A 27427-nucleotide genomic window follows, 5' to 3' on the forward strand; every position below is an offset into this window, starting at 1 on the left:
AACGATGGACCTACCCAAAAATCTAGTACGATTAATAAGTAAACAATTGTTGTTGTTTTATGATTTTATTGTTATACTCACACCGTACGGTTAAATTGTTATTTTCAATGTTAATGATTTTTACCGTTGTCAAATAATATACTATAAGATGTGGTCACAGTGATTCTATTGGTTATTAGTTGCATTAGTCATTTTGAACAGTTATTTGCAGAGTTGCGATAATTAGTACGGTAACATGTGGTGTAACCTAAAATCTACACAAACATTTTTTAACGTGAGAGTAATCCGTTGTTTAAACTATTAACGGGTAATGTTTAATAGAAACGTTTTCCAAAAACTACTGTTTTCTTTGTTTTTTCTTGTTATTTTTTCTACTTATTCATTAAAGAAAATGAGAATTTTTGTATACGAAAAATATTTTAATTATATAATTTTGATTTAATTTTTATTTACTATTTGTGATCAGTTTATTTTATTTAGAACAAGATCTAATAATTAGAAATAGTTCAGTTAGTTAAACAAAGATTATTTTGTAACAAAGTATTTGTTTACAAATTAGAATTCTTATGTGAATAGATTTTTTATCCTGCAATTTTAATCAGTTTTGTTCATTTACATGGCGCCTGCAAAAAAGGAAGACAAAATGTAAGTTTTATTATTATCAGGGTAGCTTACTAGTTAAAATTAAACAATTCTATTAATAGACTTCTTGTGTAATCTAAATTTTTCCCAAATACTGTTATGTAAAGTTTATGAAACAAATATTTTTACTTTATCTTGTAATAAGCAGTTATGAAATTTCTTTTAAAAAATTTTCAGATTTCAAAAGTGCATCTAATTATTCTCTTGTATTTTATATTACATACATCTGTTTATACCAAGTTTTAGACTGATTTTCAAATTGTATAAAACTAGTTATATTTTCTGTTGTTGAAAGTTTATGAAATAGGATAATATATTTATTACTCATATTACTTTGGAAGAGTTATAAGTAGAGCGTAGCTTTTTGCAGGTTATGAAACTTGTAATTCTTAGTTTTAAGTTTATTTGTATCCTTAATGCAACTAGCTTGTTATTGAAGAAATTAGTTCATGTTGATCTGTAGGCTAACTTTATTAGTAAAATCATTTATAAATAGATTTTCTTTGTTAAGATGTTAGGCCAATCAATAGCAATGTTTATAATTTTAATTAAAACAATTTTAAAATTTGCAATTATTTTAACAAGTCTTGATAACTGACAAGTAGTTTAGGATTATTCCATGTAATAATTGTTGAACTTATATGTAGAAATTAATTTAATTTGAACATTATTGTTTTATTATTTTATTATAAAAAGTATTCCTTAAGCCTGATGCGCAATCTCAAATGTTTATATTTAAAATGTTTTGTTTATTTTTATGGTAATTCACCCCAAAATCACAAAAAAACATCAAATTCATTCAAAATTAATATTTTTTCATTTAATGAAGTATTTTGGGTGTCAGAAAATAGAAAATTAGTAAAAATTTACATAGTGATACAAATAACACGTAACACAATGAAAATTAAAAAAAAAAACTTATATCATAGTGAAACATTATATTTAAAGATATAAAAATGAAAATAAATAATATAATCTAACCAAACTTAACCTACGCTCGCTAACCTTGACTAATGAACAGTAATGTTTTGATTATTAAGTAATAATAATTAATTAGGTTAGGTTCAGCTCTTGATGATTGCGTTTTTCTTTCACCTAGTATTCATGGTTATTATTGCAGTTTTCGTTAATAGTTTGTTACTTTTTCACTCTGTTGTTCGTTTTTAGTTGTTAGTGATGTTTTTAGTAGTTCTGTTGAGTTTTCGTTTCTTTTTTTTATATCGCTACATAAATTTTTACTAATTTTCTATTTTCCAACACGCAAAATACATCATTAAATGAGTAAATATTAAGAATGAATTTGATATGTTTATTGTGATTTCAGGGTGACGCACCTCAACTAAATAATTACCATTTTTATTAATAGATTATTTTTGTAAGAAATCCATTAAATAGCCTTTAGGTTTTCCTTGCAATTAACTAACAAACAGAATATTACCTTTTTTTATTGATTGCTTCTAGATTAGCTGGTCTTATATTTTATTCCTAGGAAGAGGCTGACATCTTTTCACTTTAATTTTACACATTTTCATTAAACTTTTGTTAAATGAAAATTTATGACGTCATTATAATAAAATGAAATGTTTTCAAACATAGCTTACACAAACTTTATTCAAACAATAACTTTTGTTATTGGTTGAATGACTGTAGTCAGAAGTTTTCAATAGCAAATATATGATGGTTGTCTATGACAACTGCTACCATTGGAACCCATAAATATGAAACCAAATGGTGTTCAGTTTTATTTCAATGATGTTTATTCCACCTTTTTGACCTGAAATAGTATTTCATTGGTTCCAATAAGGTGTGTGCAATACATTTTCTATGCATCAGAATAAATGACAGATTACTCCATACGAACATATACCCATGGCCAACCAAATAGTGTAGTGGTTGCATGCTGTTTCTATCAGTGCTTGCCAGCTGCTCTTGGGTTAAATTTCTGGCATGGATGTGGTATTGTTTCATCTACCTCATCTTATTCAGAAAATATTTGCAGTTTGTCCAAGATTATAAAAATAAATTAAATTTTATGTGCTGGTTAGTATGCATAGCTGCAAAAAAAGTTAAATCCTACAGACCAAATTTACTTTGCTTCAAAAAAAAATTTAAATTCAGAATATTAATTTTAGAAAAAGTTCATGATACTTATTTGGACTACATTAAATGCAGCTGCAACAGTTGCAACTTGTAAACTTTTATTAATTAAAATTCTTCTTTTTATCATTTAATAAAATAAAAATATATAACATAAAATTTTCAACATTAATATACATGATGGTCTTCAACATACAGACAGACGACTGGTTTGACTTGTTCACTTCTTGAATTACCTGCAGTACAAAACCTAGTAGACAGTCATATCTTTATACTATAGCCAATTCTTAATACTGCATTTCTAATAGATCTTAGCACCATAATCACTAGCCTTAATATAAGCATTCTCTTAAGTATACAAGTCAAAGCATGTAAGTTAATTGCTTTGGTATTACTTCTACATCCTGCCACTCACTTCTCACATACCAAAGGTTAAATCCTGCTTATCTACCAATTTTTCAGCTGTAAGTCAGACTTCAGCATATTCTGAGCATACTAAACTGAAAGATATAACATTCCCATTTGCAAGTGTCATCATACCAATAACTTAGCATTATTGTTTAAGGTGGACCTGGTTCAAGGACCACCGTGGGTTTCAAGCAACAAACAACCCTGCAACAATGCAATAATATATCTCCAACCTGCGCTCTGTACAAGATTTAACAACTTAGCTGAGAACTAACAGAGATGTTACTTGATCTTGGCTGTTTAGTCTGTTGACAGTGTAGAGGTCAACATCCTTCAATGTTTCAGGATGACATACTCTGAACAATCTTGCTCAGATCTAAAACTTCACTCTGTAACAACTTTTTCTCTTTATTTTTAATAATAGGGAAAGAACAACAGTTCATAACCCAAAATCAGAAAATTAACAGCAACCAAATATATAATTTATGAATGAATCAATGTACAAAATTATTAAAGCTACATCAAATATGAAAAACCGGTTTTAGAAAATAGAATATAATATTTAATGGTTTCATTGTCATGATACTCTATAATTAAGTTAAAGAGTGATGTAAATAAAAAAGGATAAGAAATTTAAATGAAAAATACTAAAATAAAATAAAAACCAATCAAAACATTCTATAAAAGTCTTTAATATTTCATTTTTGATTTATGTGACAGAATTATTCGGTTATCTTTTAATTAAACACATGTATAATAAGTTTCACTAACAATAGATCTATAGTACAAACAATGCATCTGTAGTGTGATCAGAAAATTTCCCTCTTATTTATTAAACTATTTACTGATCTCATTTGTTCATATTTTGCATGTTGTTGATTGATTATGTTAATACATTTTATGAGTTACCTCAGTTGCTAGTTTGTTTATTTGTATTGATGGACTTAAATCCCTTTTCAAAGTATACATGAAATATAAAATTCAGTGTTTTAGATAAAAACAAATATAATTATTGTTCTTAATATGCATTTCTACAGCTACAGATAATATAAAGAAAAACTATAAAAATGGTAAAGCATATCCACAAGTTTCCTGATATCTGCAGACGCATAATTTCAACATAATATTTTTAGTGACATTATGATAGCGCCCATCAATACTTGCAGGGCAATTAAAACTCTTCTGAAGCAGAGATTATATTTTTAAAAACTGACAATGCTAAAACATAAAAATAATTAACTATGTATTGTAGAAAATAGTAAAAGATGCTTCTAATAAATAGAACTTTAAAAACTTATAACAATGAAAAGGAAATAACCAATTCAACAAACCCCCAAACTTATTTTCATATAATAAAACTATACTTATTAAGTAAGTTTAATTAGTTTTTGTTATGGTCAATAATGAATAATAGTTTTCATTATTTAAAATCAAAATCATTTGTGTTCTGCAATCATTTGATCTCTCAGCAGTACTATTTATAGTATTGCTGAGTTATGGAATGCATAAAAGTAAAATTACGTATACTATGATAACAATATTTATTCTGCCATCACTGATCTCTATATAACTGGATAGGATATGTATTGGAATTTGTAAAATTTGAAGCATATACTAACAACACTAAATGAATTGTAGAACTAAATAAAATGAAGTGGCACATGCGCAGAGGTAAGTGTAAGAGTAGGATTAAAACCACTTTTTAAACCAATGCAGTAGAAGTGTTCTGATTTTGTATTTTGAACATTGATCTCTATATAACTATATATCTGATAAATTTTCTACAATGTCCGTAAATTTCTGTTTGTGTTGCAAAAAGACCATTCTTTTGATTATCTGACTTGAGTAAAATAAGCATCCTTACCATCACGATATAGTTGTGCAAGCATACAATGGTTTTATTTAGTTTCCAGTTACTCATTCTACGGCGCTGGAGTATGCTTCAATATTGAACACTTAATTGTATTTTACACCATAAGTATCCCCTATCCAGTTATATAGAGATCATTGTCTATCATACTACCCATTGCCAACCCCCTGTATTTTAAATATGTTCTCTGTTTTATGCGCAAGACCTCAACTGATCAATGTGACACATCATTTTTTTTTTTTAATGTAATAAAACTAAAGCATTAAATTCACTGTCATAAAGTCACATTGGTACCCTTAATTAAAAATGTTGTCACCTTTTTCTAAACAGAATCATAGTTCATCATTCATAATATCAGCATTAATTCTTTTGTGTATTTCGTTATTTATCATATTATTATATACAATCAAAGCTACATTCTTTGCTCCAATAACACTCATTTCCATTGCACTTGCAGCCCATTCAATTGCATTAATATAATATAAGTTGTTAAATAAAATAAATGAGTCATTCCTAGGAAGTGTTTGATATTCTGGATAGGCTGTCCAGTCTGTTATCTTAACACTGTACTTTTCTTTAAATAACATGTTTAGCTGTTCATCAGTTAAGACTTTTTGAGAAAATATTTTATAGATTGAGTGTTTACCATTTGATTTCAACAAACTGATTGAATTGAAAAATATGTCTTTTTTTAAACTAAATATGGATTCAGGAACATCTTCTGATCCACTGTATCCAAAATACTCACAGTTTAACAGTCCTTCAACAAAAGTACTAATGGTGTGATGGTATGATCCAGACACTCCAAATTTTTTAGGAAAATTAACAAACTTTATAGGTAATACTGCATCATTTGTAATTGGTGCTGCAAGTATTAAGATATCATATTCTCTAGACACATTATCATTATTGACAACCATAAACTTTTCTGAATCCTTATTAAATTCTACAGTTTCTACCCTTTTACTAATTAAATTTGCTTTTGAACTTTCAAGCAGTTTAACAGCTACTTGGTAATTACCTCCTTCTACTGCCCACAATCCATTCATTGCACCAGCCACCGAAACTGATCCCACAAACTGATGAATTAAATTAGTCTGCCCATAATTCACTCTGTTAGCAGCAAAAACTAGCTCATTAACTAATCTTTCATTGTATTTCATCTCATTTTCGAACGCATCAGTCACAGATTTTGTGAGGTATGCAGGGATTTCAGAATTCATACTACTTAATAGATCCACCACAGTAACAAAGTACTTATAGTTTTTTTGAAGATTATATATATTATCAAAATTATCTAGCAACGAGTTAATATATCCATTCAATTTAAAGAGATCTGTTCCATATCTCCACAACATTTTCAAAAATGTTACAGTTCCCGAACTACTTTCCACAAACTGAAAATGTTTACCGTCATATAATCCAACTTTGTTTAATGTAACTGCAGGTTCAATTTTTAATCCAAGAGTACTTACAAAATTCTTCATGTACTGATTCCTGGGATGAATGATACTTCCACCGTTTTCAAAAAATTGATCGTTCATTTTTATTACCGATAACCGTCCCCCTACATTATTAGCTTCGTAAACATCTAGCGACACATTATATTTACCAAGCAGTTCATTCAAAAAATAAGCACATGAAGTTCCCCCAATTCCACCCCCGACAATAGCTATCCTTAAGTTAGATTCTAGCGGAATTCCTGACGCATTTTTAATTAATAAAATCATATAACTCGACAAGTAAAAAGATATTAATTTACGTAAGAAATACATTTAATGAATAGCTCTTAAAATGTTTCTTTTACCTCAAAATCGCGTCTAGTAAATTAACCTTAAAATAACCCGGTGTTTTTATAATTTCAACTGCATTACCACGGGTTTTATAATCTGTTAAACGAACTGTTCTTAATTTTGCCTTTTGTACTTCTGTTTGTTTTATTTTAATCAATCTATACAAAAAATAATAATAAAGGTAACTTAAATGAAAACATTAAAGTTAATCCACTTAGTACATTCTATTAGAAAACATTAAATAGATAATATTACATATTATTTAAAATGTTACAAGAAAAGCTTATAATATTTTTTTTTTTTATTTAAAAAATATTTTATTAATGAACCATCATCCCAATAAATTATGAAGTAGTAAGCATATTGAAGTTTGTAATACAATGCAATAGCTGTAGACTGGGCAAAAGTTTTGCAAATTTCAAACTCGATCTAAAACAACCTTTGTAATTTACGTGAGATTAATACGTGGTTGTATTTAGTTTACACATTAACATTTACATACATGTGTAACGTTGTATTATTTTTTAATTAACGGATATTGGTGAGCTTTATTGGAACAGTTATTTTTATTTACTTATAATAAGTGGTTTACAAAATTAATGCGGGGATTATATGGTATAAAATTAATGTATTAAAATTCATTAAGAAACAAATGTACAAATAACAGAAGTCATAAACTTACATTAAATTTTTAATTACTTGAATATGCTGAATAAAGTAGTATAAAGAAAATATAGCTTTATAGTAATTATAAAAATAAGGTACTTATTTAACGTTATTTTATATAACGCCACCGCAGCTACAGCTTTAGTTTATGTTGACTTTATGTACTGACAAATCGTACGTATTCAGAATAACCTACGTTCGCTTCGCTCGCTAACCTCGGTACTGGTACTTACGTATTAATGTCACCGCAGCTACAGCTTTATTTAAAAATAAAGTAGTCAATCGGATTTCGGTGGATTAACATTAATTGGATTTCGGTGCTATAACATTAAGGTTATATTATTAATAAGTTGTATATATTATGCATATTATAAGCAATAAGAGGTTAGCGAGCGTAGGTTATATTTAGTTAGGTTATTTTGATATACGTACACGAAGTCAACATAACCTAAACAGCAGCTGTAGTTGCGGTGGCGTTAATACATAAGTACCAAATAATATACTAACAATATTTATTAAATCACTATCATACAGCCTTTTAAATATATTTTCTTGTAAAATTAAATTTCTGGAGGTCTTTAGCACTTGTAAAGTAAGTAGCATAGTAAATAGTGTTTTGTCTTTTAAATTATAATTAATCATAGGCATTTGATTTCATAGAATTCTCATATTATACAAATAACTAATTTAAAATTAAATAAATTTTTATAATTGTTTTATTATAAAAGTTTGTGTAATTTTATTACAATACATTTTCAACACAAAGTTTTTAAATTGTCAACATTGAATTAAAAATAGAGCCATTCAGTAGCATATGAATAAGGTTATTTAAAGAGATCTTCTGCAAAGAATTTGTAGAAATCACGGAAGGTTTTAAATAAAAAGCTGGTACATTATTCTAAATAATTAATTAATGGGTAGGCCACAGTGGCCTATGTGTAATGCAGCATTTTAACTAAACACTAGCTTTGAAAATTTCTAATGTACAAAAAGCTGTCAAAATTTTATTAATCTTATAAATTATACTAATGATTTTGTATTAACAATGTAGTGTTTTACAAATCAGTCAGACTGGAATAGTTACAATTAAAATTTAAATCAGTTAAAATTACCTTTTAAAAGTTAAGTTATATTTTCATTATTAGTTACAGTTTTCTTTTTGAAAAATGTTATTTTAGTTTTGTCTATTAAAACAGAGATTCTGTTTTTATGTTTCATTTTTAATTAAAATTAAGCTCCATTTAATGATGACTTCACTTCTGTGGAGATAAAATAGGTCTACAGAAGTGAAGATATTGCGATATAGAAAAGTGCTTCCTACTGGGCAACACTTATGCATCACAATTATTATATTAGTATAAGTACGATTTTTACATTTTGTATTTTCATGGGTGCTGGCTGGATTTTACTCAGGTTTTGTTGTTAAATAATAATTACAGATTTAAATATTTACACATTTACAAGAAAATTTTACACTTGTAATATTGATAGTTTATGATCATAATGGTGAATATGTCAAACAGTTCACAGTTCCAATGCTTACCACATTTAGTATTATCTAATATTTTTCATCTTGGATATTTTGGCATGCCAAGAAGAGGCTGAAATCAGGAGCTGTCTCTTAGAGCAAATGTTGTTCTTGCCCTTCTGCTTTAAATTGCAACAGCATATTCATCTTACCTCTTACTTACTAACACTTTTGAAGGATTTTGTAGATTCTATAAGATGTCTGATATGATTTTTATTGCTTGGTTGCCCAAGTCTGTAAAAAACATATACTATTCATTAACAAGTGCATTAATATAGGAGGAATAGAATCAACATCTTTTAGTCACAGGAAAACTAAATGTTTTTTTTTTATTGGGGCAGAAAACAAACTTTGAACCCATTACACTATCATGGTACCTAAAAATGACTAGACTTTGTTCAGCGATTCAAACTGAAAATTCAAACTCATGATTTTTTTACTTAATTACATGATCTCATTATCAATCCACAGGGTTTACATAAATAAATATTAAGAGCATCATTTATTAAATAATGAATGAGTACTAATACTCTCACATTCATGTCTTAATTATTTATATAAATACCCATGTAATTTACAGATCCTATTGACGCTTGTTTATAATAGATTAAAGCCTGATACTTTTGTGTTTACCATTTTTTGCACTTGATAATTTTGTTTTTTCAGAAAGGTAAAAAAGAAGAATATTAAATTAAAGAATAAAAATAAAATCAGTAAGAAAAAGGATAAAAAATATTTTCAACAGTCACATAATATCAATGAACATAAAGCACTGATACAAAGTAAACATAAAAAAGATGTCTCTTTTACAAGAAATTTTAGTGAAAACACTAATAGTCCCATTAAAAAAAATAAAGTCACATCACAACTGTTATCAACTATCCCAGAAATAAGACAAGTAAAATCAAATCATAATGATGTAAAAACAATAAAGCAGACTTCTGTTGCAAATATAAATCCTGGAAAGCCATTTTTTTCAGAGGAAGAAAGAGGTGAAATAAATGCAAGGACTATATTTGTAGGTAATTTACCAAAATCTGTTTCACGGAAAAAATTAAAAAAATTATTTTCTAAGTATGGTCCAGTAGAATCAGCAAGATTAAGGTGTTCTGCGATAAATATATCACATTTACCTCGTTCTATTGCTGTAAGTAAACGTGATTTCCATCCAAAAGCAACATCTGTTTTTGGTTTTGTGAAATTTGTAAATAAAAGTAGTGTAGATGAATCGTTAAAAGCCAATGGTACTGTTTATGAAGAACATCATTTAAGAGTGGACAGAATTACCTCTGATAAAACTGAAAGCACACAAAACTCTGTCTTTCTTGGTAATGTACCTTTTGGTAAGTATTGTAAATAAATTTAATAATGTAATTAATTTTGTATATTAATATAATTTTTACTGATTCTTATTTAAGTTATTGTTTTCTGATAATACATTATTGTTATTTAGATCAGTAGAAATGTTATAGTAATTAGATGTCGTCATTTTGTGAATGAAAATTAAATGACTATTAAAAAAATAAAAGAAGAAAAAATAAATAATTGTGCTGCATATGGCAAGCCTCAACTTAGGTTTTTAAATGAAGTACTTAAAATTATTTTATTTAACTGAAATATATCTAATTCTTTCATGAAATTAGAAGCTTAAAAAGAACATTTAATTTTATCTTCGTTGTAAAATCTATATATATATAAATATATATATAAATAAACCATTTTAATTATACAATAGATTTTAAGAAAAATTAAGTTAGGTCAGTTAATTATGCTAGTCAACACAAAATGTGGATCAATCATAATTTACTCCTTTTAGACAGTAATTTGGATGGTGATTTCAAATGTGATATTGAAATTGTAATGTCACATAAGGATTTTATGCAAATGTTATATTTGGATTTACATTTGGCTAATTTTGGGATATAAACTCATTTTGATCAACTAGTGGTTACAGTTCCTGTTAGATACTTTATTTTTACAATTAAAAATATGCATACATGGTTTGAAAAGGTTAAAATAGAACATTTTGTGTCGAGTGAAAGAAATGAGTGAACGTGCATGTATAAAACATGTTCTTGCCTGTTGCTGAGCATTTAAACATTACATCTAGTGCTAAAGTTTAAAATTTCTCCTATGCACTGGTGTTTTTTCTAAAGAATATGTAGTCTATTACAGTTCATTCTCCAGAAGTACGCTCTAGTAGATGAAAAATCTCTAACATATGAGAGTTGCAAAGAAGTCCACCACATATGAGATGATGTCATGTCACTTGTTTGGTTGGTTCACATGTTTTACAGGCTGTGAACATGCAATTAATTGAGAAGAGTATGGGTGGATATCCTAACTTCAGAAGAAGAATCTAATGGAATAGTAATTGGTTAAACAGAATAAGTCTCCCTTACTCTTTACTCTTTCTGTACATTTCCATTTAGAAATGGAAGTAGTTGTAACTAGTAAATGTTTATTCAGAACATTTTCCAGGCTATTGGATTGTCTTTAATGCTCCAGAGTTACTGGTTCAAGTATCATAACCACTATGAAGTTCTAATCTTGTAATATTGGATAATTCTTTGGTGGGAATTATCAAGCATTGTACATTTACAATAAACAAAACATTGTAGAATTCATCTTCCACATCACTTCAGAAATGTCACATCACAGTTTTCAGAAGATTTGAGATGCTCTGTTGAAGATTTTGTAGAAAATTTGAATGCTGCACAATGTTTCAATAAATACCCCATTACTTATTAATTGGTTAATAAAACTACTTTGTTTATCAAGTTAGTAAATAAAATTATTCAATATCATTTAAGATCATTATCTTATAATTTATATCATTATATTGTAACATGTCTTTACTCTGTTACCAGGAAGATGGTGATTTCCCTGCCACCTTTAAACATTGTTATAGCATAATATAAAAATTATTTTTATTGGTATTGAATTTTAGATTATCATTATGATTCTTTAAGAATTTAAATGTAATATTGTATTATTTTCAGATGTTGCAGACAATGATGTTAGGAAAGTTTTTGAAGGCTGTGGAGAAATAGAAAGTGTTCATATTATAAGAGATAATAAAACAGGAATGGGTAAAGGATTTGGTTATGTTAATTTTAAGGTAATTAAAATTCAACTTCTATCAAGACATTGTGTTAAAAGTCTTCTCAAAGTACTTGAGTCAATTATTTAACATCCTAATTCAGTCGTGACAAACCTATGACCTCTAAGTTTGATCACTGACTTGCAAAGGCTTTTTAAATGACCCATGCATTGATTTTTATAAACTTATTTTTTTATATTATAAAAAATAGAACAGACAATCGAAAATATTAAGAAATGAAAGTATAAATATCTAATGTCAAATTTATTAAAAAAAAATATTACCAAGTGGATGTTGGCTAATTGATTTTCTATATAACTGACCTGTGTATGATTCATGACAATTGGTCATAAACTGGTGCGCATATTCCTTGCATCATAATGGGGATCTACTAGCTCGCAGTGTTGAACTAAATTGGCAATCTTGGCGTTTGCATTTAGAAGTGTTTACTAATTTAACTTTATTATTTTTTTGCTATTAAATTTTCTCATCTATATATGTACGAGTTGTGATCAAAAAATATGGTGAATGAATTTTTATAGCGGCAACTGCCGACGCTACATCCATATGCTGTAGTTTGTTCAATAGCGTGATCAACTGAGACAGGCAGGGACAAGTTGTAACACGTTCGAGCTTGCCAGTCAGCTACTAGAGTGAGGTTGTGTTTATCGTGTCTGTCGCGCAACATGGATTTTGAACAACGCATTAACATTAAGTTTTGTTTTAAGTTGCAAATGAGTGCCAAAGAAGCTCACAAATGTTAGAATTGGTGTACGGCGATAATGTGATAACTTTGAAGACTGTGTAAAAGTGGTATGACCGATTTAAAAACGGAAATGAGTCTGTTGAAGACGAGCAGCGTGCGGGACGTCCAGTAACCTCAAAAATAGTTGAAAATGTGCAAAAAGTGGAAACAATGGTTCATTCAAACAGGTGAATGACTATTTGTGAGCTATTGGAACACCTTAACATCTTGTACGGATCCGTTCAAAGCATTTTAACTAATGAATTGCAAATGAGACGAGTGAGTGCTTCACTTGAGTGGTGAGTTCTTCACCACGACAACGCACCGTGTCACACCTCGCTTCTCATTCGCGAGTTTTTGGCCGAAAAAAGTGTTCCTGTCTGTCCACATCCGCCATACTCACCGGATTTAGCACCATGCGACTTTTGGCTCTTCCCAAAAATTAAAACTCTGCTTAAAGGAAAACGTTTTGACACCATTGCTGACATTGAGAGGCTGACATTGCTGACATTTGACCATTGCCGAGCAGCTGAAAGCCCTTCCGAAAGACGCCTTCCAGAAATGCCTCAAGTCATGGAGTCAACGTTGGGATAAGTGCATTGCTAGCCAAGGACAGTACTTGAAGGAGATTAAATAGAATTCTATGTAATCTTATTACTTTTTTAATAAAAAATTATTCACTGTATTTTTTTATCACACCTCGTATGTATAGCAAATGCATTAATAAGAGATTTTTTTTTAAATTATTGTATTCTAAATATAAATATTTTTGGTTATAGCCCTGTACTATCTCAGGAGTTAAAAAAAATAAAAACAAACGATACAGGTTCCAGACCATATCAAAGAGAATGTTTTGTTATATATGGTGTGATTGAAAAGAATAAAACGACTGTGGTGTAATTTGTAATGAAAAAGTCACTGCATATACATACAAAGTAAAAAGACATTTTGAAAAGTTGCATTCAAATCTCAGCTTCTCAACAGACAAAAAAAAGGAGAGAATATTTTTACAAAAGAAAAAACAGAATCATTCATAGATCAGTGTTTTAAAAACTCTTTTGATTCCAAAAAATAACATTACAACTACTAGTTTTCAAGACACTCACTGTATTGCTCGCCATGGGAAACCTCTTTCAGAAGGAGAGTTTATAAAACAAGCTTTTTAAAGAAATGGATATTGACCTACAGAAAATTGCTTCTGTAACAAAGACGGTGCACCCAATATGGTGGGAAGAAACATTGTTTTTATTCAGCAGCTTAAGCAAAATATTAGACATTCTCTGATTGAATTTCATTGTATAATACACTAGTAAGTTCTGTGTGCGAAGCAAGGTTAAAAATATTTTCCAATGTAATACCAGCTGTAATAAAAGATTGAGTGCCAATGTTCTGGTACTTTAACATACAGCAATGTTTGATGGCTCACATGTGGTCGAGTTCTTAATCGGTTTGTCAATTTATTACAAAAAATAAGCTCTTTTTAAATGATTAAAGCAAAATGTAAAAATGAATTTTCAAATACAGATTGGTTAAATGATTTAATCTTCTTATGTGACATAACTTAGCATTTCAATAACTGAATAAAAAACTTCAGAGAATCGGACAAATTGTATTAATGATGTTTGAAAATATTAAAATATTTATGACAGAACTTGACATCTTCACTAAAGATTTGGAAATGAAAATCGTGAAACATTTTTCTCAATTAAAAAAACATTTTCAAAACACAATTTTTGAAAATGAGCTTGACATTCAAGAAAATGCAATTAAAAAATATTTAATACTTGTACCAAAAAGAAATAAAACAAGCTTTTCAGGAGAGATTTAATCAATTTAAAAGTTAGGAAATTACATTTCACTTTATTTTTTATTTATACAAAACTGAATTTGAAACAATCGATTTAACTGAATTTATGTGGCTCGATATGCATGATTTAGAAATGTAATTAGCTGAATTTCAAAGCAGCATAGCGTGAAAAAATAAATTTGAAAACTTGATTTCCAAAGTAAAAGGAAAAATTTTTGAAAGAAGTGCAAATAGCAATGATCCCACACCAAATATTGAAAGTATTATATTAAACATATGGGATTATTTACCAAACAAGTTTATATCAATTAAGAAACTTGCTAATGCTCTAACGATGTTTTGACCACATATTCATGTGAAAAATTGTTTTCCTCAATGAATTTTGTAAAACCACAGAAATGAATTTTGTTGAAAATATGCAACAACAGATTTCACATTAAATATACTTTTATCAACTTTATTATGTATATACTTATCTGTAACTATGTTTATTAATTTATTTTTAAAGAATGTTTCATAACATATATGTGCTTTTCTTTATTACTTGTTCACTCAAATACTCAGACCAGAGACACCACTAGGCATGTTGTTGTTACCTGGTGTGGTAATTTATGGTATCGCCCACTGATATCAATTTTTTAACATCGACCTTTATTTTTTGCTGTTCACTTGCAAAAGTAAAAGTTTTAAAACAAAAAGGAAACATATCTTTTAAAGGATTTTAAAGGTGAGAACCAAAAAAAGTCAAAGTTAAGTTTGAGTTTTTCTTAAGTTTAAGTTTTTCTTTTAACAAAATTTTGGTGTTTCCAAATTGTATCTTTTTACCACACCCTCCCCCCTTTTCAAAGTGACACCACTAACTTTGTGACCCACGGGCTAGTATTAAAAAAAATGAACAAAATTCAACCCACTTTTCAAAAAGGTTTGCCATCACTGTCCTAGTTAAATAAAAAACTAGTACGTAAATTAGTAAATACCTATATTCTTCCTAGTTATATTTAAAAGCCTATTGCAACCCAAGGTGCTTTATCATGAACCTGTAGATGCCTTAACATATGTAAAAACATATGTATAGAGATTTCTTTTATAAATAAATCGATTAAATATTTTTTTGCGCTATAAAGTGTTTATTAATGAAATATTTAAGAATTATATAAGATCAAAGTACAGTATTTCATTTATTTCTCCATAATTGTTCTGTAAATGTTTGTCTTATGCTTAAGTAAGTTTTAGTGCAATTGAGGTTGTTTGTGTTTGTTATTAAATCATATTTTTTACAGAACTTAATTTTTAGTGAAAAAACTGAACTAATTTTTTGTTTAATGTAACATGTTTTAAATGCACATCATAAGTTTCAGTCACTTTTGTAGTTATCTTCTACGAATAGTGCTTCAATCTTTCACTCTAGCACCAGCTGATGTTATTGATGGTAGTTTTTCTTAGTTAATAAGTATCCAGGATTTGGATGACAAACAAATAAGATCTGAACTGTTTATTTTTTAGGTCTTATTATTTGCAAAAAAAGAAAGTGTAGTATTAATTTTTTCGTACCATAATATATATCAAATTTAAACTAATGATTTTTACATTCTAGTTGTAAATTAATATATTTTTTCTTTAGTTTCAAGATTCTGTTGAATTTGCATTAAAATTAAATGGAGCTATGTTAAAAAAAAGGAATATTAGGGTTAAAAGAGCTGTAAAAAGATTTGCTGAAAAAAGACAAAATGAGAGGATAATTGAAAAAGATAAAACAAAACAACACAAAAATACTGTTGACGAAAAACTTAAACTTACTTATCCTAAAAAGACAAAAGAGAAAAAGAAGAAAGATAATCCAGTAAAAGCATTTCAGGGTCACACCATTAAAGATAAATCTGTTAAAAAGGTACGTTTCTTTTAAAATCAGTATGCTTTCTTGACAAACTAAGCGTAGAATTCTAATGAATTATTTTAAGAATTAATTAATATATTTCTATATTTTAAAATAGTAACATTAAGATTAAATAGGAATGAAGTTACTTCTCTTAGTACAATGCTGTACTTATTATTTACTCAAAGGTTTTCTCACAGTCGTGTAAACTAAGGTCAATGATAAAATGTATTCTTAATATTTTTGTATCCAAGTGATCTGCTGTTCTATAATTGTTGATTTTCGCTTGTTTACATGATTATATCTCGTTCAGCTTCTACTAATTCTTTATGAAATTATTCTATTAAATAGTTTATAATCTTGCAATAATAAATTAATAAGTCTGTAGATACTAATCCTGCAAGTCTCCTTTTTTCTATATCATCACTGTCACCATATTCTAGACGTTAAAAAAGTTTTATTCTTTATATATAAGTATTTTTAGGCTCACATCACTTCTTTGTCTCTCCTTCCTTAAAATTTCCATGATTATATTGACTTCCATCAATGTCTAGCTATTTTTCATTTCATTCAGTGTTTTTTTCAGTTCCCATTTTTAACTTATATATCTCCATACTCTTCATTGTCGCACAATTTATTTCATTTATATTCCCGTAACTTTTTCTGCGTTCTGATAAACTTTTGATAATAGATGAGTGCTCTGTATCCTTTTTTTTAACATGCCCCTTATTTCCTTCTTCATCCAACAATGTTGTTACTTTTCTTTTATATGTCTCATCCAACATTCATCCATCACTTATTAAGTCTCATCTAATATCTTCAGATTTTGACAAATAAATGAATCCTCTGTTTTTTCTTCACTTTCTTTTCCCTGTTTAGCCTCTTGTAAAATTACCTTTCACATAATATTTCAGAGGATGAATAAGGATGATATGTATGAGCGTAAATGAAGTGCAGTCTTGTACAGTCTCAGTTCGACCATTCGTAAGATGTGTGTTAATTGAAACCCAACCACCAAAGAACACCGGTATCCATGATCTAGTATTCATACATATCTGTATAAAAATAACTGACTTTACTAGCATATGAACGCTGGAACTCTCAACTTCCAAATCAACTGATTTGGGAAGACGCATTCTCTACTAGACCAACCTGGTGGGTTTTTCTTCACTTTCTGGATTTTTGTATTTTCACCTTTTTTTTAGATCTGTAATATATTATTTTCATATTTTGTGATATTTTTTACATAGGTCTCTAAACCACACTACTTCTTTTACCTTCCCTAATTCTTTCCTTCTTTTCCAGTAAAATTTCTGTCTCCTTTATGATATATAATATTTTTATATAAACATAAACCTATTTCTAAAGTTAATACTGTGTACCCAATGCTACAATCCAGTGACTTGAAAGAATAGTCAGTTTCTTTTTTAAATATATTATTTGAACCAACTCGCTTTCATCTTCTAGTTTCCCTCTTTTTAAAAAAAAATGAATTCTTACCTTTTTCATTTACATTATGGTACTAATTAAAGAAAAAGCAATTCAACTATCACTTGGCCAATATCTATGTTTGTACCTGCAAATCTATAGTTTCTCATGCACTTTCATGACTGTTGCCATCCCTCTTCCCTAATCTGGCATTAAAATTGCCATTATAAAATTTAGTTGAACTTTCATTTTCTATAACTTACAACATTTCTTCATAAAACTTAGCAGCTTCTCCAACATCATAAAATCAAGCCTGCATACACTTGTATGATCTTTAAATATAATCAGAATATATTAAATATATTCAGAAATGTTAGCGACTCTTTCAGATATTCATGTATTTATAATCATATTCATGTCTCTTTCAATAACACTAACTCTTTTCCTGTTTCTGTAGAATGTGTCATCTGACAATATAAGTATTATTTTCTTTTTCTATTAACTTACACAGACCAACTACATTCATCCTTAGTTCTACTCTGTTGTCACTTTGGTTTTGACTGCTATGGCCATTTCTTTTTTTGAACCACCATTTTATAAGGTTTCATCTTCATTATCCTGTAAGTAGCTTTTTTTTTCCTTCCCATCCTACCTCCCGGGCTGGATCCACCACAAAGCAAAGCACAGCCCATGGGGTTGTCTACTCAAATGGACCTCCCCGTCCACTGGCCATAAGCAACAGGTCAGCCCGCAGGTTAGATCTTTTCATTGCCTGCCTCTAACTCCTAGGGCGGGGTTAGACAAAGTCACTTAGGAGAGGCATTTTATACCTACCTACTGATTTCATGTGTCAGCTTATTTATTAGTTAGTACTCACCATATCACAGCATTTTTATTGGCTTTGTGGAATTTTTTGTGGACAGTGTGCCTGCATTTTCTGTCATCATAAAAGTACCCTTCTGATCTCAGAAATTATCAGAATATGTTCATGATTGCCTACTTGGAAAATCCTTATTACCAACTAACCTAATGACCATTCCCCTACATATAACCTGGATGCACTTTGTAGCCACAATTCTCAAGTAAAGTTTTTACACTTACCTAAGAATTGCTATATATTTAAGAATAAATGTGTTTTTTTTCTAATGCTTGTTGTAAGTATAAAGTTACTTTGTTTGTTAATTATAAATATATATTTCATAAAATCAATTTTGCTTACTTTGATAAAAGTAAAAAAAAGGAAATAATAATCAAATTAAAAAATTATCAAAATGAGGTTACAGTTTTATTATATGTCTATATTGAAATTAATTTTATAAATGATGTAACTTTTTTAATTTTATAAAAATATTAATATAAAATGATTAAGATTAATAAATTTTTAATTATTAATACATCCACTGCCAAAGCAAAAATTGAAACCTGTGCTTTTTACACGATACAGCTTTTTTATAATTTTTTTTTATAATGCGTCTCCGTGGCGCGAGTGGTAGTGTCTCGGCCTTTCACCAGAGATCCTGGGTTTGAATCCTGGTCAGGCATGACATTTTTCACACACGCTGCAAAACATTCATCTCATCCTCTGCAGAAAGAATTGCTTGACTGCAGACCCAGAGGTTAAAGTTTTTTATAATATTTGTGTATTTCATTAAGTGTCCATTGAAATATACTGTTTACATGTATATGGAAATCTATTAAAGATAATAGTTAATGTTTATTCTAATATATGTGACTTGTGCATAACACATGATAAAAGATTTGTTCCTATACTTTGGTTAACTTGTTTTCACAAAACTGTTAACTGAAGAAGTCAATTGTTGACTACAAATTTTTATATCTACTATTTTCATTTATTAAATTTTTTATCAATTTTTGGGTAAAAATTGCAGGAGAGGCTAATGTATAACAAAACTCATTTACATTAACTGAATTTCAAAAACCTGTTTTAAAGTCACGAGAGGATGTAACGAATGGTTTAGGTGGCATTTGCCAACTGAGCTGTTGGAGACTAGCTCCATGGAGAAAAAAAAGAAAGTGACAAATGCACGCTTAAGTTGTTGAATGTTTAAAAATGGTAGTGACATTTTTCAACGAAGTACATAGTAACGTGTGATTAGGAGTCGCTGAGTATTCTCGCAAAAGAATCAATGTAATATTACATAATATTTGTATATATGGCCAGGGGTGTGTTGTGTACATATAGGAAAATGGAAAGAAGGTGAAAATGTGAGTGATTAAATGAAAACCCTTCTTAATATTACGCGTCTCCTTATCACTGAAAACAGGAAATTTGTTATGTTTTTATTCAGGAGCGATGATGTGGCTGGAAAGAAGCAAAAGGTGGACAAGAGAAAAATTGAGCAGCAGATAAACAAAAGCTAGAAGAGGCAGGAAATAATCATGGCCAGACAAATGTTCCTGAAAAATCACTGTCAGTGTCTACTGTCTCTCATCAATATGAAAACAAAAAGGAGCTTTTTGAGAGTTATTCTTTCTTGAATGAAGATCAAATCAGAACTCTTTTACTGCAAGGTCCTTGTCGACCAAAATAATTTAATACACCCAATGGAGTATTTCCAATCATTAATAAATGTTGTCTGTGTATTATTGTATGAAAACCTCTCTTATGAGTCAGAGCATCAATTCCTTGGGTACACTGTTTAGCAAGAAAAACTTATGTGCATCATCATTTTTGTTGGGTATTTGCAGTTGTTAAATAATCAAAGAGTGTATAGTGTGCTGCTTTTACTAACTGGGAACATCTTCATTACTCAATTAAGAGGCACACTAAGTATAGTCCATCTCCATAATGCACTTGCTGCTGTTCATTGTCTTCGAGATGAAGATATTCATCATAAATTGGATAAGCAATGCACAGAAGAAGCTATGAAGAGTCATACTATTTTGAACATTCTTTTGATTTGTGAAAACATTGTCTGGCTTGAGCATTGCATTTTTGGGTCACAGAGGAAATATGAAGAAAGATAATTACCGATCTGCCTCAGCATAATCAAGTTAATTTCCTGTTACAATCCTACTTTATACACTCACATCCAATCCTCAAAAAAAATTAAATACCTGAGAAAAACAATTATGTACGAAATATTGGATTATTCACTGATTCGACCACTGTTGTAAATTTTGATCAGATGGCCATTTACGATATATCATCAGCTTTCCAGAAGCTGAAATGAAAATTAAAGAAATATTTTTGACCTTTAAATGAGTCGAGAAGATGGTGCATTTATTTGTGAGAAAATAACTAATTTATTATTTGAAGGTTATAATTTATAGAAGTATTTGTGCAGTCCAGTATATGATGGTTCAAATGTAATGTCAGGAGATGATGGCGATTTACAAGCAAACATGAAAGAATTTATTGGTAAAAATAGGTTTGCTCCGGACACCCACTGTCCTTTATACCAAATGGCTTCATTTCTAGAACATGTAGTTGAAAAAATGTGAGTTCTTCGATTAAAGTATTCTCAGTCATTCAAACAACTTTATTTTTCAAGACCTCATAGGCAGTGGGACACTATTTTAGAATCAGGCTAGAACCCATTATGAATCAAAGAATCCATATTCAAAAAATTTGGAATTCAAATTCTGAAAGAATTGAAGCAAACAATCGACTTCTGATCAGAGAGAAGATGAAGAAGAATTTAACAATTACAAATACTCCATATTAAAGGTTTAAGCAACACACATTGGGCTACTCACATAAAAGTTTTGGATGTAATCATACAGAATTTTGACTACATTACTGATTGCCTTGGGAATGAGAAAAAAGAGATGCAGCCACAGGGGAAGACATTTTAAATGCCCAATTCTTATCATTGAATTGGTTGTTTTACTTAAATTTATTTTGGTGGCATTCTGTACTAGAAATAATTGATACGTTGGAAATACATATTTCTTTTTTTACAAAAAAAAAGAAATAGACTTACTCGATGTCAAAACATCATGTTACATTAAGAACATACCTACAACAATTTTAAAACTAGCTGGGAAGGACTTGGAAAATCCTAAATCTCCAGTTCAGAAAAAAAGTAGAATTAAAAGAATACCAGTTGAAACTGCTGCAGATTGTTCTTTGCATCATCAGATAAACATCAAATTGGTTATTATGAATCAGTGGGATGGACTGTACAATGAATTAGAAGCATGTGTCTCCGAATTTCAAGAGATTAATGAAGTTTTTGCATTCTTAACCCTGCTAAAAGTAAAAATGTCATTAAGTAATTATGAAATTTGTGTTAAACTCATAAGTTTTGCCGAATTATACTTCTCTGCTGAAAACCACAGTGACTCTAATGCACTTCATTATTTAGAATATATAATTGAAAACAACCTGAAGGACAGTTTTCCAAAACATACCACTTTGCTTCATTTATTTTTTACCCTCCTGGTCAGCACAGCCACTGCCGAATAGTGATGAGTGCTTTGAAGTTAATTAAGAATTATTGGAGGGTAAGTCTAGAGGAAGAAAATTTTAGCAATTATGCAATTAGTTTTTGTATACAAAGGAGGTGTAGCCAGCGAGTTAAATTTGGAGATGACCAAAAATCTTCATGAAACAGAAAGCAAGAAGAGATAAGATTATCTGATTAGGATAAGTCTGTAGCCCAGAAATCTTTTCATTACAATTGATGCATTTATATACATATAGAGATGATGTATCTACATTTGTGCACAATAAAACTAGATTAGTTTATTAGCTTCTATGTAAAACCCGTTGCAGGCACATCTTTTCACAGTATGTGATTTTGGGCCGTTTTAGCTTTTGCTGACAGGCTGTTTTTCTTTAGATAGCCACTGATTATAATTAACACTTTCTCTTATGCAAGCCTTTCTTTACATATTAAAAAATTGTTTCTAGCTCAGTTGTCTTTACCTCAGACGTTAATGTTAATAAATGTTTACACAATATTGACAAATATTTAATTCCACCTGAATGCTTTCTGTAGTGTTCAAAAATCTGTTCTTTACTATGGTGAAACTAAGAAGTTAATATTTACCACTTTTTTAACAACTTCTTAATTATCCTCCAAAAAAAATTGTTACTATCACATTATCTGAATTTTATTTTTTCTATTAATACCTATCTCCCAGATCATGGTAAATAAAAATTGTGTGCATTACACATCCATTTAAATTTAACAATATTTAATGAAAAGTTTGGTTGTTCAGTAAATAATAACATATACCAGTCAGACGACAAACTTATAAAATATGAAATAGTTTATGCTTATGAATAATTGTAGTGCTGATTAATATACTATGTAGAAAAGGAGTATCCTTATTTACGTACCTGTTAGTATTAATTTTAATACTGCATGGAATAGTATATCTGTTGTAATATGCATATCTGTCATGTATATCTGCATTGCCATATATTTTTTTAGATGTGAATCTGTAATATTTATATTTGATTTATATTATAGCATTGCTTGATTTAATTAATTTATATTTCATTATTTCCTTTACAGAAGAAGTCAAAGAAGAAACTTAGAAAAGAGTTCAGTAAAAAACGATTGATTGAAGTGCTAAGCAACAACTGATGACATAATAGAAATATGAATAATATTTAAATTCCAAAACAGTTACATGTTATGTTAGTTAATTTTTTTTTAAAAAATTACACTAATAAATATTCAATAAATAATATTGTCAGTTGTATTATAATAAATAAATATTTTCATATTATATGCTTTATAATATGAATAAGATTGATTTTCATTTATTTAATAATTCATTAAAACATTAAAAACAGATATTAAAAAAAAATATTTTACGAATTACAAAACGCTTTCTAGCTCAGCTGGGAACTTTCACATACCACAAAATTCTAAGGATGGATAACGTTGTTCTTTTACACCTTATATTTGTCCTTGGATGACTAATTTCTGGAGTAGAGACTTCTAGTTTATGTGGATCGCATGAGATCCCTCATATTGTTAAAAACATAAAAAATAAACTTTTTAATTATTTTTTCAATTGATTTAATTTCTGTAATTTTGTTTGTATAGCTTGTGGAAATTTTGAAATATTACTTAATGCACAAGATAAACAGAATATTCTCTCATAAAAAAAACTACATTCTGGACTTTGACAAATACTTTTTGAACATATCGCACAATCTGACCCAAGTATCAAAAATTGATGTTTATTAGGTGGTGAAAAAGGATCTTTAATTGCATAACAGTCTTCTAAAAATCGTATATGTTTCGAAAATGGTGGGCTTTTACCTTTATAATCATAATGTTCAGAAAAATCACATAGTTCACAAATAAATAATCCTCTGTTATCTTCATTTTTTTTTTGTAGTGTTTCTTCAGACATAGTTTTATCTTTTATTCCCCTATAACATTATTAAAAAAAAAAAACTAATTAAAAACAATTTTTAATATTATAATTCACTGTAAAAAAAATTCAAACAAATGTATATTTATATAACAGTAAAAAATTCAAACAAATGTATATTTATATAACAGTAAAAAATAGCTGGTGGTTATTGGCTTCCGATAGTTGCTGTGTAACCCAAATCATTTCAGCTTTATCATTGGACTCAGTTAGTGAGAAAATTAGTGGCCAGATAAAATCTCAGTTTCAATCTTTTAACGGTAACCAGTTTTCTAAAATTAAACTATTAAAAAAATGCTAACAGGGAGGAAGTGATTAGTCACAGAAAAATTGAAGATAGCAGACTGTTAAGTTAACTTGAGAAAAATTATTCCAAACTTTATTAGACATTTCTGTAGAAACTAAATACAAATTGCCAAAGATTTGAAGTGTTTGAAATTATCTACATCTAAATTGTGAGATACAGCTAAAAAACTCCACACAAAAATTTTCTTTATACAGTAACTACATTTTTGTTACAATAGATTAAAAGTTTGAGAAAAGCAACATTATGGTTCATTGTCACTTAGCTTATATTTGACCTTTATATGTTCATTACACATTAAATCTCTTTCTGCCACATTACAATATGACATTAGGTCATAACAACTTAATTGGTTAAAATATTTTTTCTTTCTTTTCCCCTTCTCCTTTTTCCATGAAGCATCAGGTGTGATTCAAATTTTCTTTAATAATATCAAGTCATAATTGCTGCCTTTTTTTTATTATAATCTATTTAGAATCTATATGAGTAAAATTTTATTTGCTTTTACTTATTGAAAATTTTTGACAATTTAGGTTTTATAAATATGAATATTGTACAAATAAATATCTTTTTAGACATATTTTAAAATGCTTCATCCATCTTTTACTCTTATGAACTGTACTGAAATGCACAATTATTCTGTTGTCTGTGTTGTATCATAAAATATTCTTGGAAGCTTTGCTCTATTATTATAAGAAAATAATGAATGTTAAACAGACACATTTTTCATTAATCTTCGATAATTTTGTACTATGATAAAATTTATTCATTTCGACTTCTAATCAGTTTTATTTTTCTACAAGAGTGTATTGATTATTGAATGCACATCAATCAAAATGACCATCATAAGCTAAATTATTTTCTCATCATTGTGAAAGATTCACTTCAGGGTTAATAATTGTTAATAAGATTTCATATAATTATTTGTTAATATTTCTGTATTTTCAATTACAATCTTTGGTGATTTTCATTGAGATTTTGTTATTATTTACTTATTTCTGTTGTTGTTAATAATTATTAATGTGATTTATTAAAGTATCTTTTTCTGCAGAGAAATACTGATTCAGTAAGACTATATTAACAGATACTGTTAAGGTTGGCTATAGTTTTTCTCAATTTTAACAAATAACCATTGCACCTGATATTAATATAATGAATGTGTTTATTACTGATGAGTAATACATGTTACGTACGACAAATACTTAAATAGAAAATAATAATGAATAGGCTCATGAACATTTGAATTTCTTCGTCTTTTTAACCTCACCAAGACACTGTCCTTCATCAACTAAAGCCACACAATACAGTTTGTTGCCACTAAATCTCACTTCCACTCCATCACAGCTGACTGAATTAAATTAATTTTTATTTTCAACAGATACCATAATGTTTTATTTAAGTTTATAACTTAAACTAAAATAATTTTATATAATATTAATAAGCCGCAAAAATACTGAATTGAATGTTTATTGAAATCTAAAAGACACATAGTTAGGTCTTAAGGGTATTATGTCATAGCAACAAAATTCTAATTTTAATACCACAAATCAGTGTTTACTAAGTTTTTTCTTCCTTGTTAGTCAATTTTTGAAAAGTTTTAATTGATGGTTTTTATCCATTTGCAGTAAAATAATACTATTATTAGAACCATCATTATCATCAACATTTGATAATTTTATCAAATATTTATCCAATTATTATACAATAAGATTCAAATTATTTAATAAACCATTATTTAGATAAACCAAAAACATTACTTTTAAGTAATCCTGTTCAGTCTGTAAATCAATTTAAGTACCTTATTTAAAAATAAAATTCATTGATCAGCCTGATGAAACACTTTTACATGGCAAGTTTTTTTTTGGAGCTAATTAAGCAACACTTTCATCAGTGGAATTACTAATGCCATTGTTGTTAATATTCCTTTGCTTAAGTAATTAGAAACCCCTTTAATATGTAGTTCAAACTAAACAAACATTCAGCCTATGCTGTATTCAAATTTAATATTTTGTAAATTTCATAATATTTAAGTGTTATGACATCTTTATATGTATATTTTACATACAGCACCATAAATGTGCTGTATAAAAAGTTTCATTTGTGGTTAATTTCATTATCATTGTATGTGTATCCATCCAGTTTTCATGATGATTTTTAAACATTAATTCTGCATTTGTATACAGTGCTATGTGTGTTCTTTCTACCCATGGCTGAATATTCATCCAGTCTGTGTGATATATTTAGTTTAGTCACTTCAAATAAATTGTATACTGGTATAAGTTGTGTTTGTAAGGATGTGTTTCGTTAGTTTGCAGTTATATATTGTGTTTGATCTTTTAAAAGCAAATTTGTAATATTTTCTGAAAATTTTGAATGAGTTTGTGATAAATGTTAATATTACACACTTTTAGTTAATTTTATTTTAATTTTATCTACTATATTATCAAGTGTGGATGGACCACCAGATTTTTTATCATAATGAATTCTTCACCATAGTTGTATGACAGGAGTTGAATGTTTCTATTAAGCAGCATAACATATAAGAAGCTATAGTTATTAGCCACTAGAAAATATCAACAGCACACAATGAAATTGCACCCAATATTCATTAACTTTAGTGATATTCAGGATCTGGTTTATTTCACACGCTTAGCGATTGCACCACTTTACCTCCACATCTTTTAATTTTCATGCTGTAGTGAAATTATAAGATTATAAGACTTTAGTTTACTGGTAGCTACAATTTAATTTAGATACTGAAAAATATTATTGTGAAATAGAACCAAGATGCTCATGAAAC

The 27427-nt window shown here is 28.5% G+C and overlaps 1 protein-coding gene and 1 long non-coding RNA gene across 3 annotated transcripts; one reads left to right on the forward strand and one right to left on the reverse strand.

Annotated features, from left to right (window-relative positions):
• The first annotated feature begins 227 nt into the window (after positions 1 to 227).
• On the forward strand, positions 228 to 23689 carry LOC142325170 (RNA-binding protein 34-like). 2 transcript variants are annotated; one of them, XM_075366586.1, is made up of 5 exons: positions 228 to 645; positions 9671 to 10026; positions 12007 to 12125; positions 16281 to 16547; positions 23450 to 23689. In XM_075366586.1, exons 1-5 carry the CDS (start codon positions 617 to 619, stop codon positions 23519 to 23521), a joined length of 843 nt encoding a protein of 280 aa, XP_075222701.1. In that variant the 5' UTR covers positions 228 to 616; the 3' UTR covers positions 23522 to 23689. The 2 variants fall into 2 exon arrangements, with proteins under 2 accessions (XP_075222701.1, XP_075222700.1); XM_075366585.1 differs by having other exon boundaries at positions 230 to 645; positions 9671 to 10347.
• On the reverse strand, positions 3824 to 6991 carry LOC142325172 (uncharacterized). The gene is made up of 2 exons (XR_012756499.1): positions 6825 to 6991; positions 3824 to 4365 (listed from the first exon to the last, which is right to left on the reverse strand). It is a non-coding gene; the product is annotated as an uncharacterized LOC142325172 (long non-coding RNA).
• Positions 23690 to 27427: the final 3738 nt, after the last annotated feature.

The sequence above is a fragment of the Lycorma delicatula genome, chromosome 5 (assembly GCF_047948215.1).
Source record: "Lycorma delicatula isolate Av1 chromosome 5, ASM4794821v1, whole genome shotgun sequence".
NCBI classification, from domain to species: domain Eukaryota; kingdom Metazoa; phylum Arthropoda; class Insecta; order Hemiptera; family Fulgoridae; genus Lycorma; species Lycorma delicatula.